Raw genomic sequence first — 27,990 nt, 5'->3', positions numbered from 1 at the left:
GAGTTTCTTACTGCTGTGGTTTGACAGTCTGACAGTTTATAGTACTCTGTGGTTTGACACTTTGACAGTTATCGCCGCGCCTGCAAAAAGCATAGCTTTTGCTAGAAAAATACCAAGTTTTTCATTGGCAGATGTGCCTATGTTTCAGTTTTAACGTTTATAGTGCTAGAAACCCGATGCGGTCTCAAAACCAACGGATTTAATAATATGACTACAAATATAACGGATGAAATTGCAGATATAGCAATGACATGTTCTGAAGCTGACTCCTCACAAACACACGGACACGAAGGTAAATAAACAATTTTTAACAACAAACAATTACACCACGATAATGTTTCTACAGATTTTCGTTATATTCTTACTATAAAACGAACTTCGCCTACGCAAGAATAATCAATAAATCTTGTCGTTTCTGGGAATCGGTTCGCTACAAATGGTATTTTTCTAGTGGATGCTGATCATGTTATTTTTGAAACAACAGTTTACATCATGCTAAAGCTTCTTTAAAACTGAATAGTATACGTTAAACTCCCAATTGATTAATAATAATAACAATATAGCAATGTAGGTGTTATTAGAAAAATCTTATTTTACTATTAACAAACGTTTGATGTAGCCACGTCCAGCGTGACTGCCGACGATGGATCGACAAGCAGTGCAACCACTCCGGCCAGCGAAGGCCAGTCCAGGCAGTCAAACCTGCAGCGTATTCAACAGAGAAAACAACAAGTGTACAATTGGCCACACAACAAGAAACTATTGAAATTGGCTATCTATTCTGCCTGTCAGGTAATGTACAGTGTTAATGTATATTTTCTGGCTTTAGAGACCATATACACTTTTAAAAAAAATGATTATTGTTTAAAATTACATTTAGACAAATGTCATACATATTTAACGTGTTCGCTCCCCCCGACGCGTATGTGCGTTTCGCAATACGCACATACGCGTCGGTGGCAGCGAACATGTTAATATTATTATAAGCTAAGATCAAAGGTATGTATGTAACTCCCAGCTTTGTAACAGGTTACAGTATCGCAAGGTCACAAGGCATTGTAGGTGGACAAATTCTACCTTTCAGTTAGATTGCTTTAGGGATATAGTAGGGTTGTGAATACTGTGAGTGTAGTTTTTCATCACATCTCCATCTATTGTGGAAATACAGCCTATAAGATGCGTAATTGTGGTCACCTCTTAGTATATATGGATTGATATCTGAGGACTTCTAAATCAAGCACTAAAAATAAAGATGAAAATGCAAAATAATGATTTTACTCAAATAATCTAGGTCATGTTGTGGTTTGCATGTGGTAATCATCTATATAGTCAACAAGTTTTTAAGACTGTCTAATTTATGTGGTACTATTTCCTTAAGAACCTTATGATGCTAACTTCAAAAGACCTTGTTTTATTTATGCTCTCCTAATGTTAGCTGAGATTTAAAATATTTTTCTATGATCTCTGCTTGTAGAATGAAGCTGCAAGCCAACTTAATCTTGTCAAAACTATTTGACTTTGTAAATTTTATGGGTACTTACCTAAAGAAAAGCAATTACAATTGACTGCAATTAACAGTTCAGTGTTTATTAGCTGTTTTTCTGATGATAACATACATGCATTAGAATATAGGGCTGAAAGGCACGGGTAACTATCGACAAATGATTTTTGTAGCATGGTGAACATTGTTCAAAAAGCTATTTGGCAGGGTTGTAAATTACTAATTTCCCGTTTCTGAGGCACATTGTTTATTGGAGCTTAAACACTATTGAATATATAAACTGTTGCTCAAAGTACCTCAGAAATCGGGGATAAATGCACAAAATTACTGGTAGGGGAAAATCGATTTCTGTAAATCCCCCTTTTTTATATTTTGATAATTTATTAAGTTAAATAAGTATATTCACAGACCCCAGACTGCCAATGCAATGGATGGAAGACACCGGCGCCTCAGCCTAATCTTAAGGGCAATGGGCGGGCCGACACCCAGCCTCTGGCCAGCTTCAATGATCCCTGCCGGAACTGCAACCATGTACTAGGTTAGTTATGTTTTACTTCTAATTTACTGTTATTATTGTATTTTCTTTTGAAATGGGCCAATGTTGCGATGTCTGGGGACAGAAATTTTAAATGGGTTTTGGGTATGATTTGTTTTAAATTGAGTGCAGTTAGGAGTATCCATTAATGATATTATGTACCAGATGTAATTACATTAATAATAATTATGAAAGATATACGCCTATACCTGCACCTTGTACCTTCGAGAGACAATTTTGGGTTTGGTTTTTAAATCAATTATAATCAATGGTGCTAGCAGTGCTAAATTATCTTAGTGGGTTGCAATATGGATGAGATTGGCGCAAGTTGATAGGAATACCTGATTTGAGGCTAGGATTAGATACGGAATAGCGAACTACGATTTCCATAAATCTTAATACTTGATTGAGGCACAAATCTTGAAACATTTCACAATTTTCTCTAAAAGTATAAAAACTTATATGGTTTAAGCTATTGTTAGTGGGGGCTAGTTACCCAGGATATAATACTCTTATTACTGGGCTCGGAAGACGGCGCAATATCTTGCAATGATTCCAGAATCCCAATAAAGAGGCAGCCTGCACTGTAAATAGGAGTGGATGGAACAGAATCTATCTGTTCCATCCACTGCTGCACAGGCTGATTACATTTCTATCTAAGATAGATAGAAGTGCGATCAGTGAAAACTGCGCCAGAACGTCATGCATTCTAAGGTAAAATGCCTGTTTGCGTTAATTCCCGCACGAAAGTTTAATAAAAACTGTAGAAGCTATCTGTGTTAGAAATATGTGCCTATGTTATGAAATGATGTTGTATTTTAGAGAAACATGTGACCCAGCTGCAAGGCTTGCCTGTGGCTGAGGTGAACCGGTTGCTCGGGGCCGTGGTGGATGTGGAGAATATCTTCATGTCCATGCACCGTGAGGATGATCACGACACCAAACGAGTCTACTACTACTTGTTCAAGGTTTGTATATTTTGTTGTATATGGCTGTTATTCTATCTGTTTTTCTAATATCTTAATTGAGGCTTTAGTGAAACTTTTATTTCATGTCGTGATAAGTATTTTTGAATTGTTACACACTATTATAGATAATCAAAGTAGGATAAAACTTAAGAGACCTTAACATAAGAGGATTGCAAAAGACGAGTTTTACTTAGACAAGAATAAAATTAGTTTTTTACAATTATAAGGAAAATCAAAACCAATCTTTCGCAAGCACATAAATAAAATATTTTTTTTATTTCAATAGGAATAGTTGTTTATTATTATTATTTGTTTATGAACCCAAAAGTGTAGATAGAGCTGTGAGAAATGGATCCACCTTTGGCCATTTACGATGTTAGTCCCATGTAATATTGATTTAATAATTTCTTCAACAGATACTCCGCAAATGCATCCTAACTCGCTCCCACCCGCGCATCGAAGGGCCGCTCGGTCAGCCGCCATTCGAGCGTCCTTCCATAGCCAAAGCGATCACAAACTTCGTGCTGTTCAAGTTCAACACCCTACCTCAGCGCGAGTGGCAGACCATGTACGATCTCGCTAAGATGTTCCTGCATTGCTTCAATCATTGGAACTTTGAGACGCCCAGTGTGCGGAAGCTGGTAAGAATTGCATTACTATAATTTAATGAATATCAATTTTATGTCTCTTAGATAGATGTGAGGTGCAGCCTTAGCACTTCCGAAGCCCACGGTTAGAGAACGTGAGCTTGACATGCATTTCGTTAAATACGTTCTCGTAATTTAGCCAACCACCAGAAGAACTTGGAAGATCACTTGTCTGTCTGTCATGAATCTCTTGCTGTAGTGTGTCTCAACGTGTAGACGTATCAAGTCGAATAAAGACCTTGTTATTCTTGTAAAGAAATAATAAAATGTGGTTCTCTTTAACCATTGTGTGCAGATAGAAATTACAATGTTTTTAATGGGAAGAATAATATGATAAAGAATGATTTTTATTTAGCATAGCAGGGTTTTTAGTGGCCGTCATCTTTTGCCACAGCCTATCTAATGAATGCTAAACAATGTGATATTTCTTTTCAGCAAGTGTCAAATCCCGAGGACATATCAGCATACCAAATCAATTACACAAGGTATGATCTTATGTTATGTATTTAATGTATTACAAGTTAAAACACTCATTCATATGATACTCCCTGCTCCTCATGGGGTAGTAAGGGGAAATGACTGCATGAATTACATTTTACCAAATAGTTAAGTATTGTAGGTGGGGATCACTTACAACCCGTACCACCTTTTGAGGAATCAACAAGAATAAAACCCGATTTTGGCAATTGCATACACGAATGCTTAAATCACAAAAAAAAAAACACAGACATTACAGAATTTCAAAGGCATTGGGTAACTCGTCTATAATGTTTCCCTTCATCCAACACAACGATATAAAATTTTCTATAAAAATCTCACGTTTCGTAATGCAGAAACGTGAGATTTTTATAGAAAATTTTAAAGACGATCTGTTCATGATCAAATTAATGAATATGTGCTCATCACAGGTGGCTGGTATTCTGCCACGTGCCAGCGTTCTGCGACTCTTTACCGCACTACGATACGTCGCTGGTGTTCGGGCGCACGTTACTCCGCGCTGTGTTCAAGTCTGTGTGCCGACAGCTCATGGACAAGTGCCACTCCGAAAGGGACCGCATGCCGCCTGAGAAGAGGGTGAGAGGAAATACATATTTATTTGAGCGGTTTTTTACTATTAACTTGGTTTATCACTTAGATTTTCTTGGGTATGATAGAATGTTCATGCTTGAGTTCGTAAAGTGCGAGCGTATACGCATTCTTATTAAAGAAAGAAGAAAGATAGAAGTTTTCTTTCAGGTACATAAAGTTTAAGGAAGTTCTTTGAATTTATTAAATTGACTTTATACCCAAATATCAAGAAAATTAAACTATATTTATATTACCCAAATATCAAGAAAATTCTGAGTTTGAGTTATCATAACTAACAAATTATTACGAGTTTTAAACGCAAAGACCATTTTTAGGTAATTTCTTTTATTAAGTTACATCTTGGCTAAACTTATATCTACGTGCGTGGCAGCACGAACTATATTTTTATTTATGTAAGATTGTCTTGTAAATTATAATACTTGTTCCTAGGTGCTAGTCCTTACACACTTCCCACGCTTCCTGGCCCTGCTGGAGGAAGAGATCTTCAGCGCCAACTCTCCGATTTGGGACCCGGAGTACAAGCAGATACCGCCCAACCATCTGCAAGCTATACTGGATAATAAGAACTGTGAGTCTTCATAATTACAGGAATCCCAATCTTTAAACCACTTTGTGATAACTAATTTTTTTCTTTACCTTTATGTAAATTGTTGAAATTATTTTAAACCATTTCTGTCCAACTACTGGGCAAGTCATTGTAATATAAGTTTTCAATTTTTACTTTCCTAAAAGAAAGTAATAAATTAATAGTCTTCGTATAACACACACGATAATCCGATTCTAAACCAAGTAAAGCTGTACTGGCAACTAGATAGCAGATGAACATACTTATATGCTTCTAAAATTTCTAAATACATACTTATTACTATGTAGATACATTTACAAAGAGTTACAGGTATTCCTCGAATATATTTTTATTACAATAGACTTACTTTATTGTTGTTCTAAGTATTCCGCAGTAATAGCATATATGTGTTTATCCAAAATCATACTTAAATTAAATAATTAATAATATTTCTCTAGCTGCTTCAGCGGCGGCCGCAAATAGGCGCGGTGAGTTCGAACGCGTCACTCCGTCGGGAGATAGTAAAGATGGCTTCACAACTGTACAACTGTCATCAGGTACACATAAATATTATTATAACATGTCATAATGAGATTATATAGTAAAGCAACTAACTTTAATATAAAATGTTTTACTTTCAATCGCTACCGAAGGCAAACCGAAGCCCAACGTGGTTTCAGTCAACACAGGTGGGTTCAGTTAAAATGTTCATAAATATAAATATATTAAGTTTTGATTAGCTCCCTATTACATGAGACTTATATTGTTAATAGCGAAGCGCGGGTGTCTTTTTTACTGATCTGCCTACACGTTTGGATTAGCTAACAGGCGTGAAGTTATAAATAAACATAGGAATAAACATTTTACCTTCGATTATTTATTTACAAACCAAAATCCCCTCAACGCGTCTGTCTTTTCGTGACTTCAAAATAATACATTGAAACGGATTTTTGCTAGGGATTTTTCACTAGTAGATAAAGAAGGTTTAAGTCCCAACGCAAACCAGCGGAGACGCGGTGAAGATACTGAGAATGAGTCAATTTGAAATAATCCTTAACTTCTATGACACGTGGACTAAAATAGCATGCCAATGATCGATTATAGCGCTCGGCGCGTGGTTAAGCTGCCATTTTTTAATCCAGATGTTATAGGAGGTAAGGCTAACTCGGTGCGGGACGTGCCGCTTATAGTACTTAATAATATTTATTTTCTATAGGTTCGATCAAGACAGAATCAGTGAAACGCGCGGGCTCCCCGCTAGCTAGTGGCGCGGGTGCGGGCTCGGCCAAGCGCCGCCGCGCCACGGACGACAACACTGATGACGTCAGCGAGCGAACCGTCGCCGACATTGTCGCTACTATCTCCGACCCCAACTATATGTGCGGACCTGATGTACGTATACATACATTACTAAGTATTATTTCTGCTTTACTGTTTAGTTTTCTGATGAAAAAGGTTAATGTGAAAGGCGTTATTGAGAAAAGCACATGTATACTTAAATGATCGCGTATACGTGCACGGATAAGATGACTTGCGAGAACATATTTGGTGTTAAACTAAAAATAAACAACTGCGGGAAAAACATAAGTACATTTTTTTGTGTGCGTTTAACCTAATCATTGTCATTTGACAGTACCCAAAACATGCAGTCGCGACGTAATCAATTGATAGTTTTCCAATGAGACACCATTTACATATTCCCTTTTGTTTTTGAAATAATAATTGCCGTTGTTAGGGATAATTTTACAGCACTCATTACAAAGTGCTGCACTAAATAATTTTCTTTACAATAATAATTCACAACAATGTATTATGACATATTGTTGTCCTACAGGCACTGTTTCAAATGCAAGCACCTCGCGACGAGGCCGCTAAGTTAGAGGAACAACGCAAGCTGATTGAGTTCCACGTGATCGGCAACTCGCTCACCGGAGTAGTCCAGAAGCAGACCATGCTGTGGCTTATTGGTAAAAAGATAATGCATATCAAATTTTAATTAGTCATATGGTCCCTTCTTAACCTAGTGTCAAAGGTTTTCAAGCCTCTCGAAGGATTTTAACATGATTCGACGACTGTTATCGTAATGGATAACAAATTAACAATCAATCGGGTCGGGATCGGGACCAACATTTTCGTGCTCTCCAAAGCCTAATTTTTTATGTTCTTTGTTACTAAAATTGTTTTTCTTACCCGTTACCATTTCTCAAGAAAATCTCCGTCAGTGCCATTCCGCATTGAAAATGTAAATGTTTATGCAAAATCTCGTGATGAATCAATTTTAATAATACATTTAATTTCAGGTCTTCACAACGTATTTTCGCATCAGCTGCCAGAAATGACAAAGGAATACATATCGCAATTAGTTTTTGATCCGTAAGTTAAATACATTATTTTTATTTCAATAATTGACTCTTGTAGATTCACAATAACTAACTAAAACTTACAATTTTTATCTTACTTTACAGTAAACACAAGACTCTCGCACTTATCAAGGAGGGAAGGCCTATCGGTGGTATTTGCTTCAGGACATTCCCTTCACAGGTAAGTTAGAAAGAAAACCTTGTAAGTCTTTCGAGCAGTTTACATAATAAAAACGGATTTAAAAAAATATTTATTGAACAATTTATACTTGCTTCTGTCAATTCACCTTGTATCTGACACGTTCTTAAGAATATAAATTAACCTGAATATCTCTAACTTTATAACACAATTCTTCTTATTTTCCTACATTTTTGTGGCATTTCATCTTTTTAGAAATGGTGAAATATTATTTTCGATGGTATATTGATTTACTTTGATATTCCCAGGGCTTCAGTGAGATAGTGTTCTGCGCGGTGACGTCCAACGAGCAAGTGAAGGGCTACGGCACTCATCTCATGAACCACCTCAAAGATTATCATATCAGGAACAATATACTGCACTTCCTCACGTTCGCTGATGAGTTCGCTATCGGTGAGTACACTGACATTGTTTTTTGGTTCTTCAATTAATCAATATTTATGTAACTGTACTGTATTTAACTGAAAATATATTATGTATAAGAATATTTCTCGGACTACACTATAAGAATATTGTATCTTGTAGATAAATTGAGTATTGTAGTAACAGTAATTTAAACGACAAGAAAAGATCCTTCAACCAAACTTTTTGAATTTAATGGGATGTACCAAAGATATTAGTTAAATTCTTGTTCGGCTTATTGTGTTTTGAAATTATATTATAATTTCTTTAAAACATAAATAATTCATAACTTTCAGCGAATAATATCCGTCATTTAAAACCTACATGTTCATTCTCGTTTTGATTCTCGTATCAAACCTCAAGAGATGACTCACATTTTTTAACTAGAAAACGAAAGTATCATAACATTTGTTGAAATCACGTCGAATGTAATATAACGAAACCCTTAATCAAATCATATTAAAAACTCTTGTTCGTCCGCCAGGCTACTTCAAGAAGCAAGGGTTCAGCAAGGACATCAAGCTGCCGCGGCCCATGTACAACGGCTACATCAAGGACTACGAGGGAGCCACGCTCATGCACTGCGAGCTCAACCCGCGCATCGTCTACACGCAGTTCACCAGCGTTATACGCCGGCAGAAAGAGGTAAGCTTGTCATAATATTCACCTATTTATTTATTTGATTGGTTTTGCATAAGAAATATGCGGAATTGTAGTAATAAACCGTTTAATGGAGTTCGCGCCATTAACAGTGACGGAGCTATTTATTTATTTATTTCTAGGATAACTCCTAAAGCTATTAAACACATCATTGTTGTTACAGATTGTTAAGAAACTGATCGACATGCGTCAAAAAGATGTAAGGAAGATACATCCTGGACTCACATTGTTCAAGGAGGGTGTAAGTAAAAATATTTGTATTTTTTTTGTTTAAATATCTATTAATGATGCTTCCTTGTTGCGCTAGTAGCTACTAAATCGCACAAAACCAATACTATACTCGAGCTATTAAACCAGCGAACTACTACATAATAAAAACAATCACAGGAATGTGACAACGTGTAAGTCCGAGCGATAGAATCTAAAAATGACATGACGTAGTTCGTATGTTTCTAATGGTCCGAGTATAAAATAGTGTTATGGTATAACACGTGGCAAAAGTTAGGAAATGGTTTAATAATTCTATATATTTATATCTATCTACCAGGTTCGCAACATCCCAGCGGAGTGCATCCCGGGGCTCCGGGAGACCGGTTTCCGCGGCGGCGTGGGCTCTAGGGGTCATGAACAGGACCCTGAGCCTGACCCCGCCACGCTGAGGAATGTGCTCCACGCGGTAAGTGTACGCAACAGTGATTTACAGCAGTTTCAAATTAACTACCTTTTCACTTTCAATAGTTTGGATAGTAAGAGACTGTTAATATCAAAGAAAATATAAAGCTTTGAGCTGTAGTTTGCAATTATCATTATTTATCTTTATAAAAAGGGAGAGGGGTGGAGAGGTGAAGGAGGGCGTTAGAGCCTTTTTGAGAGACTTCTTTAACTTCAGTGTATAATAACTCTTATATAGTTTTGTTTAATTGCCTTAGTTTTGAAACCCGATAGTAATGAAATGCGTTTTTGTCTCTAGGTAAAGAACCACGCTGCCGCCTGGCCGTTCCTGAAACCGGTTGATAAGTCCGAAGTACCTGATTACTATGATCACATCAAGTATCCTATGGGTAAGATATTGTAACTGGCTAAAATATTTAACAATAATTTTATGAAATCTTTTAGTAACTTACATTTTATAGGGCTCCTTTTTAGAAGTCAAGTTTCTTAGCCTGTTTGAGTGCTTTACAACTGACTGAAAACTGACTGACTTTGAAAAATTGGTTGTATCATGTCATCAGTAAGATCCAAGAAAAGCTACAATAATTCTGAAACACGTTTAGGCTATACCCAGTCGGTTTATCATTGGTGTAGGTTAATACCTTCTTTATTTTCGTAGATCTGCGCACAATGGGCGAGCGCCTGAAGGCTCGCTACTACTCGTCCAAGCGTCTGTTCATCGCTGACATGACGCGGATCTTCACCAATTGCCGCCTCTACAACTCACCTGATACCGATTATTACAGGTAAATATTCGTCTTATAAAAAATTGCCACTACATTCCACGGCATATTGGAGTGATAAGTAGATTTTCCACCACTTTAAGCACTGTTCAAAGTTGACAAAGCCTTGTTAATGCATTTGTAAATGTATAGCAACATTTTTACATGCATATAGTTTTAAATCCAGGGTTAGTATGTTAAAATTGGACTTTTGAACGCTTTTTGTAACATTTGTACTGTGAAGTACAGCATGTGTATTTGTATATTTCCTAAACTTTGACATGAGTCAATATTTTAAAGTAAACTAAAATTTGCTAAACGTAACTACATTTGTTTGTTATCTAGGTGCGCGAACACGCTCGAGAAGTACTTCCAAACAAAGATGAAGGAGGCTGGGCTGTGGGACAAATGATTGGAGAGCCGGTCCGACGCGTTCTCCCTCGCTCAGACCACGGACGCGCCGCCACACTGCGCTGAAAACATCCAAAATTAACTCTACTATATAAACAGCTTCAAAAATAATACACTGTCATGTTTTCAATCGTACATTTAAGTATGAAAATATCAATGAAATTATTGCTATTGGTCAACAAACAATACACAGTGAAGGTAAAATTACTTTGAAGTTAATTAATAAAATTAGACCCATTAATGTCCCACTGCTGGGCAAGGGTCTCCTCCCGTAATGTGGGAGGGGTTAGGTCTTGAGTCCACCACGTTGGCCAATTGCAGTCGAAGTTTATATGCAGTAGTAATTTTATTGTAAAAGTGCGTTTGAAAATGTATCGTGTATGCATATTTTTGAAGCTCACTACAATATATATGTATAATAAGCATCGTTTTAAAAAGTGTTACGAAATATTGAATTTACTTATATAGCTTATTGTATTACTATATTTCGATATAATTGGTTTTGCCGGCCGCGTATTAGATTTCTAATCAAGACAGCAATTTTGAATTTAAATTTATCAAAATTCTACCGGAATTATAACATGCATTTCCATCTGGTTTGCTTGACTTTTTGGCCAAGATTACACTAATCGTGGCTGTAAACTTCCCGTATGATATTATACAACAAATATTTGCATGTTTGTTTAAAAACTTTTTATATATCTAACGAACTTTCATCTAATCTACGGCCGGCCTTTTTAATATCCCATTCATACCTACAGTCACGTATTGTATCTGTCAAAATCTGTCTATGAATATCTATAAATGTTTACTTACTACCTAATGGAAATTGATGTGTAGAAATAATTAAATGTCTACAATACACTCTATTCGAATCCATACTATATATACTTGGATTTGTTTCGTAAAATAGCTTTTTAAGTCTTAGAGAAAAAACATCCTTATTTAAGTAATTTATGGGAACTACTTTGAAAGTTTATTAAAGTACTGTGGTATTGTTTTAGGGAAAAAACTGTATTTATTTTTTTAGAGCGCTTGTACATGCTGTGGTAGTTAGATGCTTGTTTAGATCAGTTTGTCTTTATCCCACTTAGCTCAAAAGCAAACGATAAGCAAAGATTTTAAGTGCAACGTCACTTTGATAGGGGAGGTAGCCAGGTGGGTGTAGGACGGGTGTGTGAAGAGCGCGGGACGAGTGCGGGACGGGTGCGGTACGGGCGCGGTGCAGGGGCGGGATGGGCGTGGGACGGGCGCGAAACGTGTGCGGGGCGGCCGCGAGTCGGAGCGGGAAAAATCGTTTGTAATTTCGAGTAAATTTTAGCGGACCACATGTTTCACGTACAAGGCGGTCGTGGGAGCGGTAATTTCTCTCGCAATTAATTGTAAGAAAAGCTCGGTTTTCGTAATGCTATCGCTTACATTTGCGTAAAGAGCATAAACATTGCGTTGAAAACGATCCGACAAGCTTCCGCTCCCAGCCTGTCGCGTATTAGTGTGTGCAAACGCTCTCATATTTATTATTTTGGGATTTTGAAAGAAAGGGAGTTTATTAGTGTATTACTTACACACAACTTAGTCGTAAGATTTAGTGAAAACCTGTATATAATAAGACTGATAAGAATTTTTATTTGTATTAGCAAAATACTACTCATTTCTTAGGTCATAGCTTATAAACTTTCGGTTGCATTACTACTATCCAATATTACACGAAAATTATATACCATTTAAAGTAATTTTCTTGACATTTCGGCGTCAGTTTACTTGAGATATTAGCCGTATTATGTGTAAAATTAGATAGTTGTAAATTCTTAGGTTTCTATGATTGTCTATATGTACCATTTTTTGTCGAAATACGCAATTTTATCAATATTGTTCAGTCATTGTGCACTGTCGACAGTCATGAACGAAAATTAACATAGTTTAAAAAACTACACGCGCTCGAAAAGACATAATTACTGTCAGAGAGAGTTCGTGACCACGGTCGATGCAATTTGATGGAAACGTCGAGTAAACAAATAAGGTATCCTTTAATTTTCAATCGCTTTTAAGACCCGTTGCAATATAATATATTGTGTGTAATAGTCGCGAGATTTTAATTCGTTAATTACTGTCGTCAATGCACAGTGACTCTTATTAGAGGTTTCCATACATGTCTATAATGGTCTTACATAATTATATTGCATATACAATATGGTATTAGTGGTTTTTAAATAATATTTGTGTGTCCATATAAACAATGTTTAAATATCAAGTAGGAATCTTATATTAATGTTCTGGGTGTAACCATATATAAATTTTCCGTATTACATAGCTTTTTCAATAAAATAAAAACGTAAAGTGCAAAAAAAATAGTTTTTTCGGGTTTTATTGTACGTTCTGATGGTAATTGTATGGGAATTTGTAGTATTGTATTAACCTTTTAAAATCAAATTTCTTTAGGAATAGGATTATTGTCAAAGTAGAAAATCAATTGTTTATTAAAATTTTGGAACTTGAAAGTCGCACTCAGAAATATCACTTAGATTTAAGTGACACTTAAGTTACTCTTGCTACTCACATATTCGGTCCGGCATTAATCGGCCTAGCCGGGCCGCAAAACGGCGTAGATGAATCCGATCGGCACAAGCCGAACCAGTGAGTCGAGTCAGTTTTCTTATTCGATAAATATTGCGAACCGAACGTGTGTAGCAAGCCTAACACGATTTCGCTGCCATTTTAACCCGATCCTTAAAGACCAGAATAATAATATGGCAAAGTTCTTTAAACCTGTTTGAAGTTTCTGAGTACCGTCGTGTTTTAAATAAATTAGTTAAAGTATAATTTCACGTGATTCTCTCGTTTGATTGTAATAAAGTTGTTTTAATTTCCAAGATCTTTTTGTATTTTCTTGTATATTATGTGATTGAGCTTGTTTTTTTAAGGCCATTAAATTCGTTTTTTTAATTTAACGATGACGTATTATTGGTACCTTGTCCTGACATAAGTTCAAATAAAGTTAAAAGTACCTTCCCAGATATTATAATCCTAATGTTTCTTATCTATAAACATACGATATAATATGAAATTGGCAAAAAATTAATTGTAATCAAGACGGAGTGGCGGTTAAGGTGGTCATAGCATAGTCTCACGCGTGCAAGGAAAGCGAGGATAGCTGGTGAGATTTCCAAATGAAACTATTAGGTGCAGCGCAGACGGCACACTTTTTGTGCGATCGAGTCTGTGTACTAATGTGGTAAAGTCTATTAAAAACTTAAACTTACCGTATTTTGTTTTTTCTTTAGACTCATACATGTCCAAACAGGAGCGGAATAAACAATACAGCACACTTCATCCCACATTTTTCTTTTTAAATGTCTATCATGATATTCTGCAGACTCGATCGCACACAAAAAGTGTGCCGTCTGCGCTGCACCCTATGCTTTGAATCTGGTTGTATTTTGTGTTTGTTGTTTATAAAAGACCCGAAATACTTCTACTGGTGATATTATTGTCACAAATAACACTAAAAGTTTGTGTACAAATTATTATTTCCCAATTCCTTGCCCTTAATTTTGTGAGAACTTCAATACGCCTACACATGGTCTTCCAAAGTTTTCGCGAACGAATTCGTAAGGTTAGTGGCCTAATGTAGCCTTGTGATAACTGAATTGACCTCATTTGTAGTTGGTTTGCGGGGGATGCCATTTCCAATCAGTCCATATCTGATATCTAGGACGCGGGTCCGATTCATAATTTCCGGAATGTGATATAGGATTGAGGGTATTTTTAGAAAGTAAGTAAGTTTTAGTTTGTTTTAAGGAGGTTCACATATTTCTTCGATAATTCGCTACATTGTTTGTATTGTACAAAATGTAGGTATTTGTAAGCTAGGATTAACCGTAAAATTACTCTCCGCTAGTTCTTCTTTAGTCACGGCGAGAATGGCTCTGTTTCAAAAATGCGCGGGAATCACGTAAGTCTTTTATGCTTTTATTATATTTTATTATCTTCTGCTTGCGAAAAAGCCCGCGTTTAAAGATTTCCTGGGGTTAAAAGTATTCATTTTGTAAGGATTTAAACTACCTTATAAATATCCGTTCAGTAGTTTTGATGCGAAAGAGTAACATTACACCCATCCCCACAAACTTTCAGTGTACAATGTTTGGAAATTAAGGTGTATAGTAGGTACTTTAAATATTTTATTATAAGACACACACAAAAAACCCAAAACCCAGTTCGAATGACATTTAACTTCGTAAGCACCTAATACATCTAGTGATATTAGGAAAGAAAGCTTAAGGCGACGCCGTATTGACCTTAAAACGGTAGCAGAAAGGACTTCTATAACTTGAATCTCCATTCGGTTTCATCCCGAAATCATTTCGACCTCATTCCGATATCACTTGAATCTCAATTACAATTCATTGAAATGTCAAGTTAATCTTAATTCAATCTCATTTGGATTTAAAACCATTATAATTGACAAAGCTTAATTATACGATCACCTACTTCAGAGCCAATTTAAATCAAGATAACAATACGTAGTTACGTAATTGGTTATAAAACTTTAGGCTACATGATCCTATAGGACTTGATAACACAGAAACAATAATTAATCTACCGCCAAATACGACAAGTAGTCTTTCAAAGTAGATTATCAACGTGCGTAGTCCCCTAAGAGACAAAAAATAGCATAATATTCCGAAAATCTCTCACCAAAAGTGGTTTAAAATCTATTCGACGTAATAAAGCGATACAATAAACCATAAAACGTTTAGAACGTTACACTGTTGAATAAAACAGCTGCTCTCCTGTTCCCGAGTCCTGTAAGTTTCAGCGAGGAATGTTCAGTGCGCGCGTGAACTCGTAGAGAACGGTCATGTGTCCCGCAACCACTGACGACAACTCATCGTGAATGTATTTGTAAAATACGATATAAACTATAATAAAACTATATTAATAATCTTATAACTAATTCTAGTTTAAATAAAACTTACTTAAATTGTAGTTTTTTGTAGTAAAAATACGAAAATGGAGTCGAAATTGTTTTTGCGAGTAAACGAAACTTTTGACGAGTTTTTCAACCGTTGCAACAATCTGTCGCATTTCGATTGTAGTGAAGAAGAAATGTTATGGTGGATGATGGGCTCCCGAAGGTTGCCTTTGAGGGAGATAGTGCCGATCAGTATAGTTTTAGTGGTGATATTTTTGACCGGAGTGGTCGGGAACGTGTCGGTTTGTGTGGTGATTGTAAAACATCCCGGCTTGCATACTGCTACTAATTATTACTTGTTCAGTTTGGCTGTTAGTGATCTGTTGCTGCTGTTATTTGGTGAGTTCTATTATATTATTGAAGAATATGCATTTTTATTGTATTTATTTATAAGGTAATAAAGTAATCACTTAATAAATTAATTTCTATATTAATTTTTGTTAAGTATGAGTAGGTTTTTATATTTTGTGGTAAAGCGGATTACCCTACTTTCGAGAAAATTTTAAATGATTTAAAATGTTCAACGACATTGTTAGTTGGATGGAATCAGCTTCTATCTTATACCTATTTTACATGAAAATTGATCAAATCTCATTACGAAATGTGACTTTTACTTTGAACGCTTTTTTAAGATAAACAATTACTTAATAATAGCAACAAAAATCCACTAAGGTTTAAACCTGTGCTATCCTGAGTCTGTCTACTACTTAACATGATAAATACAAAGTCTTATCAAGGTAATTGCATTGTAAATAATTTCCTTTCCAATTATAAAAAAATATCTTAAAGACCCTCATTAGGCTGCTAATGACGGTAAAGAAAAAGAGTCAAAAACGTAAAATGTATTTAAAGCGCTCCGTATTGCTTGATACAGTCACGAGCAGAAAAGCAAAAAAAGATCTTTGTATAAAAATCTACTTCTACATATAAAAAAAACAATACACTTATTTTCATTCATTAGGTGCGTCCGATAATTTGTAAACAGCTGTTATTAAAATAGTAAAGTCGGTTCATTGCAAAGTGATTGTAAGATTATTTAAAAAACAATGTTAGCTATTTTCAATTTTCATTAAGAAAAAAAGGGTTTCAAATGTGACATGAAACGGTACGGTAATAATTCGGTATAATTTATGTTTATCAGCGAGCGGAGACAACCTTTATCTCCAAGTAAACCGATGTAATGAACCATTAAGGAAATCCCGGAAGGGTTGCGGTGTTGCCTTTACCCTTGTACACATTACTTAGTACTGTCGCTTTGTTATGCATATTGCTTATGTTAGATACATGTTAATAATAATATAGGCGTTAATATAGGTCTATTGAGTTATGTACTTACATGACTTTTGCGTCTCTAGAAATCATCTATAAGCATATTATCACGCTTGTTATACCCGAACATGTAGTGTAGTGTAAGAAATACACCCATCATGTCAGGTTTACAATGTCATTGTAAACCTGACACGTTACATTCCACGTAATAAGGGCGAGGCTACTTTTGAGCAATCTATACTAATATAATAAAGCTGAAGAGTTTGTTTGTTTGATTGTTTGTTTGTTTGTTTGTTTGTTTGTTTGAACGCGCTAATCTCGGGAACTACTGGTCCGATTTGAAAAATTCTTTCAGTGTTAGATAGCCCATTTATCGAGGAAGGCTATAGGCTGTATATCATCACGCTACGACCAATAGGAGCAGAATACCAGTGAAAAATGTTACAAAAACGGGGAAAATTATGATTCTCTTATGTGACGCAAGCGAAGTTGCGCGGGTCAGCTAGTATTCTAATAAGTAGATATAAATTAGAAAAGCTCATTGGCAATTTTCCTGACCCGTGATTCGAACTCGAACTCATTTCAAACTCATGAACAGCAATCGTGCTCGGAACAAAGAGGCAGGCCACAAATCATATTTATATCAATATAATAAACTAGAGTATTTTTATTTAGTCGCGCTAATCTCGGGACCTACCAGTCGGATATTGAACTTATTTTTGTGTACGACAAAAATGAGTGATAAAGATGGTTTTATGATTTACTTTCGAGTGCGGAACCACCGTAAAATAAAGCCAGTAATCATAAAGATAATAGTAGCTACCTAGTCAAAGTTTAGGTGATAATATTCATTTTAATTATAATTCAAGGCACTAGGAACTACCCATAGTTTATGATGATAAGAGTTCTTACGTCTTAACTCTACTTAATTAAGAACGAAAATAATAACAGTAAGTACCAATCCGTTATTTAGGTAGGTACAAATACAAACAAAAGCTTGAATTGAAAAATTCATTTCAAAGCGATTGAAACAAAAAGATCTGTATTTGAATTTGTAATATGTGCGCGTTACTGAATAATCAATTTCTATCTCGTAGAGATTCCAAGAAAAATGAGATTACAGCACTTTTCAATGCTGAATGTAGATTAGCGTATAATTAATTATGAAAAATTCTTTACCTTTAATGAATTTTCGTAATGAAGGGTGAGTAATGGAGTTCTTATTTGAACGAGAGCGCAACGTGTCAAAGATGACGATGATTGATAAGGGTGTCTTAAACAGGTAGTAAATTAAGTTCAGTTCATTTTTGCTTGCTTTATCTTAATAAAGAAGGGCATTACTGAGGTCAGTTACATAGTATCAACGGGGAAGCATAGATTTTAAGAACCTTAAGTATCTTAATACTTAAAAAATAACTTCAGGCCTTAGAGCCAACGCGCGCTAATGACTTTTGTCACCGTGACTGTTTCGTCTTTTTTATAGAGATTATGGACGTATTGTTACATAAAGATGCACGTAAGGATAAGTCGATTGGGTGACACTCCATTCACTTGATAAGAGTTACCCAATCAAATCAATGCAAGTCATCAGTGCGCGGTAGCCTTTACCCCCGGTTTCTGAGGTAAATTTAGCGGTAGTTTATCTATTCAATGGCGTTTAAACTCATAGAAAAAAACACTATTAAATAGATAAACTACCGTTAAAAGTATTCAGAAACCGGGGGTTAGAGAAGGAAAATAACTGTCAGAGAGTTCGTGAGTCAATATACTTACGTTAAATTTGTTACAACTCTTTATGCGTGGGCGTGTGTGATTTTTAAACTGTTCAAACTTCAAACAAATATATACTTTGAACTTAGCTTTCTCACATAATAATAAACTTTGAAATTATAATTATTATTACAGAAATTAGACTAGCACTTTTGTTAAAAATCTCATTAGCACCTCTAGCGGGTGACTTAAAGACAAGTATCGGTACAAGTAAATATTATAGTAAGTTGTACCGACTTTAGAAGACAGCGCTACTGATATTTATTATTTTTTCTATTAATGAACATGAAAAAAAATCCACCAAAAATTTACGCGATATTTAGATAAAGTGTCTGTACATATTAACGAAATGGCAGATACTGAACAATTATTTTCTCTTTGTTATAAAATGAACATGTCACCACTCCAAAATACTCGTTTGCTTTTTATTAAATTACTGTGAAAATGAAGCACAATTTACAATAATTAGAAATGTTGAATATATGAATAATAAAGTTCAGAGATATAATTAAATAATGAGGTTTTATTCAAAGAAATTCGCGGGGTATTCGAAATGTGTATTTTAAGTACTTATAAGAAAGACGGTTCGGTATAATATGGAAAGATGTATGAGATAGAAAGTTAGTAATTGGATAAGAATGATTTAGAAATCCTTTCACGCATTCTCTTTGTCATATAATAACTTAACTGTGATGAATTATTCAGTTAGTGCATTGACTGCTTTTGCTTTGTGGTCTACCAGTGGTCGAATTAGAGCGTCTATTGAGTATGAGGGTCCAAGTTCGATGCCCGATTTGATGAATGTTCATTGGAATTTTCAATTTCGGTTGACATGTTCTCAGAAGTAACCAATACTTTAGTGATATGTGAGGCACTTAGCCATCGGCTCATTGACTTTAACGTGAACATATGAACTAAAATGATAATAAATGAAATAACCACTGTAGTTGTATTCAATCTATGTCTGGACTTTGGGTAAAAGGCGAAAAATTACAAAAAAATATAGTGCATTGAATCTGAGTACCTACATAAATCGCATGCTCATTGTTTTGGCATGAACATAATTTATTTCTCACCCAATAGCCACTACTGGGTGAATAATGTAACAAATTGTACGTGGGCGAAACCGCAGAATATTACTAGTCACGGAATAAATTACGGACTTTCCGTGGGCGTTTAAGATATGAACCAGAAGATTTAAGGTTATAGCACACTTATCGGATCGGAAAGACATCGTCACCGCTTTGCTTTTCTTGTCAATTTCAAACAGTCGGCCACGTCACGTACGCGTACGGAGAACCGTAAGCGCGAGAATTGCAAGTCGACCACGCATCAGGCCCGATATTAACCTAAGTGGAAAGGAGATATATTGCGAAACTGGCAGGTTATTTCCACTAAAGCGGAGAGAAGTATAACGGAGAAGAGATGTGAGTGTTCCATACAAATAATACTGAATGGCTCGAGCTAAATCAGTGACGATTACTTTCCGATACGTGTGCTACGAGCTTAAGAGTAGGACTCAGTTTTATCAGTGAATGTAAACGCGAGTGGTCGCGCAATATCCTTTTTATTGAATTCCTTTAATACTGCAGTTATTTTTAAAATGTCTTGTGCAAAAGTTCAGATATTTTTGTAACAGCTGACCGTGAAATATAACGTAGAATACGGAGTTAGCTAAAAAGTTTAACTGTTTTATAATATTTGACTACTACTGTCTTGCGACAAAAAGTTGTTTCCGAATTTTTCTATTAAGAATTTCCCGGAGTTAGAAAGTTGAAGTTGGAGCTTTGAAAAACGTGTAAAGCCGCCGGTCATGCTCTTCACTGGTCTTGTCTGTTATCAGTCTCACCAGGCCATGAGAGTGAGAGAATAGTGAGTGTACCTGTGTATTGTACACACACTTGGAAACTGGTCTGCTTGTGTCAAATACACGTAGCGAATTCAGCCTCGTAGCAAAGTGGCGTAGCAAGCCTTCGTAGCAATGTCGCGTAGCATGTGCTACGAAACATAGGCCGAAAATAATATATTATGAAGTTAATTAAAAAACTGAAATTACAATATAACAAATATCTCCCAAAATTAATTCTAGTATCCATCACAACGCAATGAGGAATACCAGTATCTCTAGTTCCTAAGATTGTATAATTAAAACTCATCTTGGTTTTGGATGTCTTATCCTTAAGTTTCAATTCTTCTTCTTATTCTTCTTATCGTATGGTTAGTGGTCAACCTAGTGTCAAAGTTTTTCAAGCCGCCCGAAGGCCTTTGACATGGCTTAACGACTGTTATCGTAGTAGATAACAACCGGGACCGACTTTTAACGTGCCCTCCGAAGCACGGAGACGCCCAGTTCAAATACCACTATGCGGTCACCCATCTATGGAATGACCGCGCCAAGGGTTGCTTAACCCACAGATCGTTTACCGACCGGTGAGCGCAACTGGCTATGGGCGCCTCAAAGTTTCAATTCCAATAATGTTATTTAGCCGTCTCAAGTATCTAATACGACCTCCGCGTTTCAATTCCGAGAATTTTGTTATTTCTTAGAAAGTTTTCACCCATAATGGTCGTCTATTTGTAAAAATGAGATCAAATTGAAGAAATTATTATTTCGATTAAATTTAATTGCCAGGATTTTGGAACAAGCTTTGTTTTAAGGTTTAAAATGAACTTTTAAGTGAGTTTCCCGGCCTCCTTCGGTTGCTTAATTGTTGTGAAAATACAAGAGAGTTTTATTAGCCTGTTTTATTTTTTGTTAATTAGTATGGCTATTGTCTAGACATTAGCTGTTTAAGGAGGTTAATTTGTTAGAGACAAAATTAAGCTTTACTTATGTTGTTCTTTATGCCGTATATCTTTTTTAAGACCGGTTATTATCTCATGTTTTATTTATTATATTTATTTATATCGATTACTAACTGCCTCTGAGATAGGTAGCTTATGTGACTATTAGACAGAGAACTCGGATTCGATTCCCAGGTTATGCAAAGAGCTACTGGTCTTCTCTAATTTCTATTGGAATATTTATCAGTAGTACCCCATTTACGTGGGACTAATATTGTGATTAATAGCGAAACGTGGGTTTGACAGATGTGGTTTTATAAACCTATGTAAGTATGTTATGCTAACATAAATTTCCTATACGAGTCATGTTATCTAGACTATTTACAAAGTGATATAAGTACCTACGTTTCCATAACATACTTCGCAGTAGTAGTTTGAATTTTGTCGATTGCGAACATTGCAATAAAAATATATGTCCTACATAACATTTTATGTTCATTTTAAGATGATGACCTTCAGATATTTCGAGTTTACGACTTCCGAGATTATACCTTTGGACCCTTCATCTTATGACAGATTTTATAGTTTAATTCAAAACGTTGGCAGGATTTTAATCTTATGTGGTTTTTACAGCATCCCTTTTCTGAGGTAGGGAGTAATTACGCCCTTTCAATACGACTATATAATGTTTGTACGTTAAAGTTACGCATCGACGTTGAAGTTCTATCACCACATAAGTAATTTTTTGGCAGTTTTGACATTTTGATGTCATTGGGTAGAGTATCGAAAGACGAAATTGAAATTTGTCTGTCCTGAAAAATTGCTTAAAATGACTTACGTGGTGATTGAACTTAAGAAGGACGATATATACTATCGTTTTATTTAATGTATTTTAACCCGTCACTAAATACACTGTCAAGCTAGTGTTCCCCCTCGAACTAGGGAGGGATATAGCCTTGAGTCCACCTCCCTAGTTGAGTGCGGGCTAGGCAAAAATCTGTAATGTGTACTTTTAAATTCTGTATGAATAAAACTTTTCGTTTGTTTATTTGCTAATCGAGTAAAACAAAGTCATAGAAATCGAAACTTTGCTTACTTAGATTCAGTAAGATAATAAGGAACGAGGAAAATAGTAATAACATTACAAAATGTGTGAAAACTTTTTACATACGAAAACTCGAGTTTCTTCAAAAATATCGATAGTGATTCGTACATAGTTAGTTGCAAATGGTCTGTGATCGTTTCTCTGTAAGATAAGGCTTATGACCCATATTTCTGTGGATGGGAACGAGTTAGTTTGGGCAGAAGAATTCTTGGTGATATTATGCCTCCATCGTGATCGTGTCAGCTACTGATAAGCATATTCATTTCATTGTTTTGATACTTGGGTAGAGATAGTTTTTGCCTTTGAATATAAGAGGCTTTCGCGTGTATATTTTTCGTTATTAAGACTTTTTCTTCCGCAATTTTTGGGGTTTAGGTTTTTGGGATTCGATAGTTCTACTTATCTGTGTAGTTAAGATTTTATAACATTTTTATGGTATTCGTTTTAGTGCAATGGTCGAATTCGCATGCTGCATTCGCATTCATCTCCCGCGCAAATGGCTGAGAGTTTTAACCCAAGACGGCGCAAATAAATTAAATAACAAACATGCCAATTTCTTTACGAAAATGTGTGTTAGTAATAATTTTCACTTTTTCTAACGGTGAAGGAAAACTTGTCTAAAAGTGCTTTATAACAGTTCTTGGAAGTGTCAATAGTTCTCACCCTGTGCTTGGCAAACACGTTGGACTCAAGACCTAGTTTCTCCCTCGTTCCGTTCCGATTTTCTTGCCCAGCCGTGGGACAGTAATGGGTTAAATTTAGTACAAAAACTAACATTAGAAAAATTCCTACAAAAAAGGTTTTGACGACTGGATATGAATTGATAGCATGGTGCTGTTCGTTTTTCACTGAATAAAAATAAAATTTCCCTATAGTAAAACAATCATTAAACCAACATCGATAACTACCTACTCTTAATACCTTTACTTACTTAAACTAGATAATAAACGAGTATTAAAAAGGGGTTATCACTTCCGACCCGAGTTCACTCTAAATCAAGGCATTTTCCTTAATTGCTCTTAAGTTAATTTATAATCCGATGGAATCCGTAGCTTAAATGTTTTTCAACCTAGTTTCATAATTGAACGCAGAAGTTTCGTACCGAATTTTGATTAAATATGGCCCTGAATTTTATGAGTGTCAGATGAAAATAGTCGATGTAAACGATCATTTACCCTTTGCCCACAGCTTCCTTTGCCATCTTTTCAAACATGTTTTTGTAACCTAAAAACATTCCTCAAAAATAATAAATGAACACTTTGCTAAAAGTAGTTTATTGGCCGGTTCCTGAAGTACAATTAGCGGTAGTTAAGCTGATAAAAACATGACAGTTTGAATAGATAAACTACCGCTAAATTAGGCTCAGAAACCGGGCATAAATCAGTTAAATCCCTGTCAATATAACAGTGGGTACAGGTGTGTAGGTACTCATAACCAATCACCGTAGAAGACAAGATATATGAATATGGAAAAAGCAAAAAAAAAAAATTAGGAATAACTAAGTGGTGTTCCTTGATCTATAACTCCATGAGAAAGACGTTTAATTTTATGTAGGGGTGTGTACGTAATAGTTACTTACTTTATCTTTTACAATATGAGTACGGATGTGAATTGTGAAACAGGTACTCGTATGACAGTATAAAAGAGATTAATATGAACCTCATGTCCTAGTCATGGCGTAAACCCTGGGGAATATCGGATAAGGGTTCAAAATGTATTGTTAGTTGTCATTTTCACACCAGGTGTCTAGGGAACGTAGCTGTAATAAAGTATCTTACTTTAAGAGTATTAGAGGTAAATTCTGCCCGCGACTTCGTCCGCGTGAAGATTTCCCGGATTAATAATATCTTATATTATAACGCAACCTACGTTATAAACTATATGTGTACCAAATTTTATCAAAATCAGTTTGATTGTTTTCGTGTGATTGAGCAGCAAACATCCATACTAACATCCAAACTTTCATATTGGCAGAAATTATTTTTACCTTAACTAAAGTGGTTGCTGGTATGATTTATATAGTTAATTATTGGTTTAGTAATGTAATAGTTGTGTTATGTTAGTATGACCTACCTTGATATCTTTAGGGCTCCTACACACAGTACCGGCGTCATTTGTTTCTAACATTCGAGCGATTGCGTTCGAACATCTAATTTAGACAGCTCTGCGCGGCATGTGTGTAGCAGCCATTACATATTTATGTTCCTACCGTTAGAAAGAAAACACTATCATGATATCTCTTTCTGGTCATGTCATGTTTTTCATGTCATATTACGACCATTATATTATTGGTATAAACCATTTTATCTCTGTATCATATAATATATTATACCTATCTTCGTGATAAAAAAACATTATTCTTTTGTCATATTTCTTCCTTCTTCCTCTTCCATGAATTTTTAACAAGTAAACCTAATTGACTTTTGTTTTCCAAACTTCGAGCTGTTGTTTCATCTCGTTTTGATTGTCTCATAAAACGTTCAGTGTTTCCGTGACTTTGTATTACGGAAAAGGTATTTTTGAACAAATTAGGCTTATTTATAACGAAATTCTGCGTATCACCGAACATAGATTAATGAAAGTTATTTGTTTTAAATTCGAAATTTTGTTGTAAGATTGTGTTAACATTATGCTGCCTTTAGACTAGATTTAGTGCCAAGGATATTTTGATCATATAATTACGGCCTAAGTCTGATAGTTGAATAATTTGTTCATCGCATTTTTTTGATAGACGATAGCCATTTCTTAGATTCTTCCTCGTTTTCTCACTTCTTTGATTTTTTCCTCTTCAGATTTATCCTATAAATTATTTTACTTTCAAAGTCTATTAATAAATCTTATTAACAATCCCTCCAAGGATAACGAAATAATCACGCAAGTTAAATTGCAGCGCATGACTAGGTGCTATAAAAACGTATCATTATTAATTAGTTTGCTTAAAACTTTTTATCACTACCTAATGTATTATAGTGGCAACCGTTGCTTTAAATAATACTCTTTGCATTACACATAAAATAAGCGTACAATTTTATCCTTTGAATAGTTCACAATAAGAATAAAAACGATATCATCAATTACGTATTTGAAATAAAAATACGCCGGAGAAATCGGTCCCTACGTTAGACTTATGCAGTCTTCAAAGCTGTTCAAAGGATAATGTTTGTATTATACAATCGTAAAGAATATATATCGGTATTGGAATATGACTGTGTTTTTGTTGTTAGCTCTTTTTTGAGTAATAGAAGTAATTTTATTTATTACGACTCTTCATTTTCTTTGAACTTTTTAAAAATAGGTCTGCGATCACTTTTGTTCTGTTAGACTTGTCTTGCATTTTGTACTATTGATAGGAATATTGTGCTTATAATATTCTACGTATTTTGAAGAATAATAAATCTTGTCTAAATAAAAATAGTATTCATTTAAAAAAAAATGTTTCAAAACTGACATGCAAGTGTCGGTAAATCTATCTTTTAAAACAAAGTAACGAAAAGATGACAAATATTCTATTGATTTTCTTTAGCAGTAGATATTCTTTTAACTATGCATCTAGTCTAAATAAAACTCTAGCTAAATAGAGAAAAAATACAACATTTTCCTAAATCTATACTAATACTATAAAGCTGAAGAGTTTGTTTATTAGTCTGTTTGAACGCTCTAATCTCAGGAACTACTGGTTCGAATTGAATAATTATTTTTGTGTTGAATAGACCATTTATTGATGAAGGCTTTATGCTATATAACATCGCTTAGGAGCGGGGTAACAACGGAAAATGTTAGAAAAAGTGGGGAAATTATGACCCATTCTATTTTATGTGACGCAAGCGAAGTTGCGCGGGTCAGCTAGTCATTACATAATTTACTTGTCTAATGTATGATGTTATTGTTTCAGGTTTACCAAACGATCTGTCTGTATACTGGCACCAGTATCCATACAGTCTTGGCATCGGCTTCTGCAAGCTGAGAGCTCTTATATCTGAAGCGTAAGTTACTCCTTCATTAATCTATAAGTATCTAGTTGTTCTAAAACGATAAATGTTTTAATTTGCGATGATTTTGATCTAAAACAGGCCTTTATGGTAAACAGATTATTGGATCAGGTAACTGGGGTGCGACTAAGTAATTATAGATTGTCTGTAGCAAGAAATTTTGCTTTAATCATACGCGTACCACTATGGGACCGCTTGCTCGATCATAGGTTAAAATTAGCAGCAGTTATCTCTGGTTTAAGCAAGTAACCCGAGTTTAAACTGTCATATCATTTGTGATAGTTTAAATCCTTAAAAGAATATTGTTGTATTTATCTATAAGCTGCTTTTCTATCAAGCATTATATCAATCCTTTGATTCCCTCGAGTGTGATATAAAATTTATAAAAAAAAACTGTCAAAGAATAACGACTAGCCATTTCAACTGCTATTTTAGTAACGTTTTAAAACCAAAAGCGTGCTTTATTCCTCCCTGAGGCTTAATGCTAGTATTAAAACTTTACATTGAACTATAAGCTGTTAAAATCATAAAAAGGTTATAGTTTTAAAACATACATTTATTCAATTTCAATACTTAAGAACCTTTTAGAAATAAACTTTTAACTACACGCATTTTGAACAAAATATTACAAATAATATAATAAATCATATTATTTGTCAAAATTCGGAGGTCATTGAACTGATATCTTGTAATAAAAGTTCGTACTGTAATTATTACACTTGATTGCCTATCGTATTTCCTTTAGCGATGTTGAAAAGGTCAAGTCTTTTCGGATACCAATTTCGTCCCTTATTTACTCTCATTCGGAAGCAAGTTAAACGACTTTACATAAGAACCTAGAAAAAAATTAAAGATTTGATGAACATTTATTAACATAAGTAATTCTATTAGAGACTTCTAGAAGCAAGTAATGAATGGGCAATCAAAATATCTTGTCCATCTAACCGAAACTAATGCAAATGTCGACAATTTATTCTATTTCATAGAGGGATGCAAGTATGTAAATATTTTCTCTTCGAATAAACATCATAAATACATATTTGTATTTACTCGAGCGATGACGCGTTCCGTATGATGGTGTACAAAGAACTATGATATAATTTATGATAGTATATTTATAAGTCTATCGTTATGAAGCAAAGGGAGATACTAGGAAATAAATATATTTGGACAACTCACACACTGGCAATCTGATTACAAACTCACCAGAGTGTATTTGTACTATGACAACCAGACAACTGGTTTTTTTTTAACCAAATTTTGTCCCACTGCAGGGCAAAGGGCTCCTCCCAACCGAGGGGGAGGGGTTAGGCCTCGAGTCCACCACGCTG

The 27,990-nt window shown here is 35.1% G+C and overlaps 2 protein-coding genes across 3 annotated transcripts in view; both read left to right on the top strand.

Annotated features, from left to right (window-relative positions):
* The first annotated feature begins 60 nt into the window (after positions 1-60).
* Gcn5 (Gcn5 acetyltransferase) lies at positions 61-13,718 on the top strand. 2 transcript variants are annotated; one of them, XM_076125932.1, is made up of 21 exons: positions 61-292; positions 620-792; positions 1,910-2,039; positions 2,859-3,004; positions 3,421-3,645; positions 4,087-4,136; positions 4,560-4,725; positions 5,170-5,308; positions 5,764-5,862; positions 5,959-5,994; positions 6,522-6,697; positions 7,140-7,272; positions 7,606-7,678; positions 7,771-7,846; positions 8,113-8,257; positions 8,751-8,911; positions 9,090-9,167; positions 9,474-9,602; positions 9,897-9,987; positions 10,257-10,383; positions 10,705-13,718. In XM_076125932.1, exons 1-21 carry the CDS (start codon positions 208-210, stop codon positions 10,769-10,771), a joined length of 2,505 nt encoding a protein of 834 aa, XP_075982047.1. In that variant the 5' UTR covers positions 61-207; the 3' UTR covers positions 10,772-13,718. The 2 variants fall into 2 exon arrangements, with proteins under 2 accessions (XP_075982047.1, XP_075982048.1); XM_076125933.1 differs by lacking the exon at positions 5,959-5,994.
* A 2,062-nt stretch (positions 13,719-15,780) lies between these two features.
* LOC142980675 (neuropeptides capa receptor-like) overlaps positions 15,781-27,990 on the top strand; it is a 139,359-nt gene continuing 127,149 nt past the window's right edge. The window contains exons 1-2 of the mRNA XM_076126187.1: positions 15,781-16,081; positions 26,563-26,653. Coding sequence (XP_075982302.1) covers positions 15,781-16,081; positions 26,563-26,653 — 392 coding nt within the window. The remainder of the gene's footprint in view (positions 16,082-26,562; positions 26,654-27,990) is intronic.

The sequence above is a fragment of the Anticarsia gemmatalis genome, chromosome 18, assembly GCF_050436995.1.
Source record: "Anticarsia gemmatalis isolate Benzon Research Colony breed Stoneville strain chromosome 18, ilAntGemm2 primary, whole genome shotgun sequence".
NCBI classification, from domain to species: domain Eukaryota; kingdom Metazoa; phylum Arthropoda; class Insecta; order Lepidoptera; family Erebidae; genus Anticarsia; species Anticarsia gemmatalis.
The sequence above is the reverse complement of the archived record's forward strand: the minus strand, read 5'-3'. Positions and strand labels throughout refer to the sequence as shown.

What these genes read in the sequence shown, in the direction of transcription:
- Gcn5 (XM_076125932.1), top strand. Translation starts at nt 208, where the DNA reads ATGACTACAAATATAACGGATGAAATTGCAGATATAGCAATGACATGT. An exon ending in ACAAACACACGGACACGAAG is followed by an intron (nt 293 to 619) that starts GTAAATAAACAA and finishes CGTTTGATGTAG; the next exon opens with CCACGTCCAGCGTGACTGCC. An exon ending in TCGCAATTAGTTTTTGATCC is followed by an intron (nt 7,679 to 7,770) that starts GTAAGTTAAATA and finishes CTTACTTTACAG; the next exon opens with TAAACACAAGACTCTCGCAC.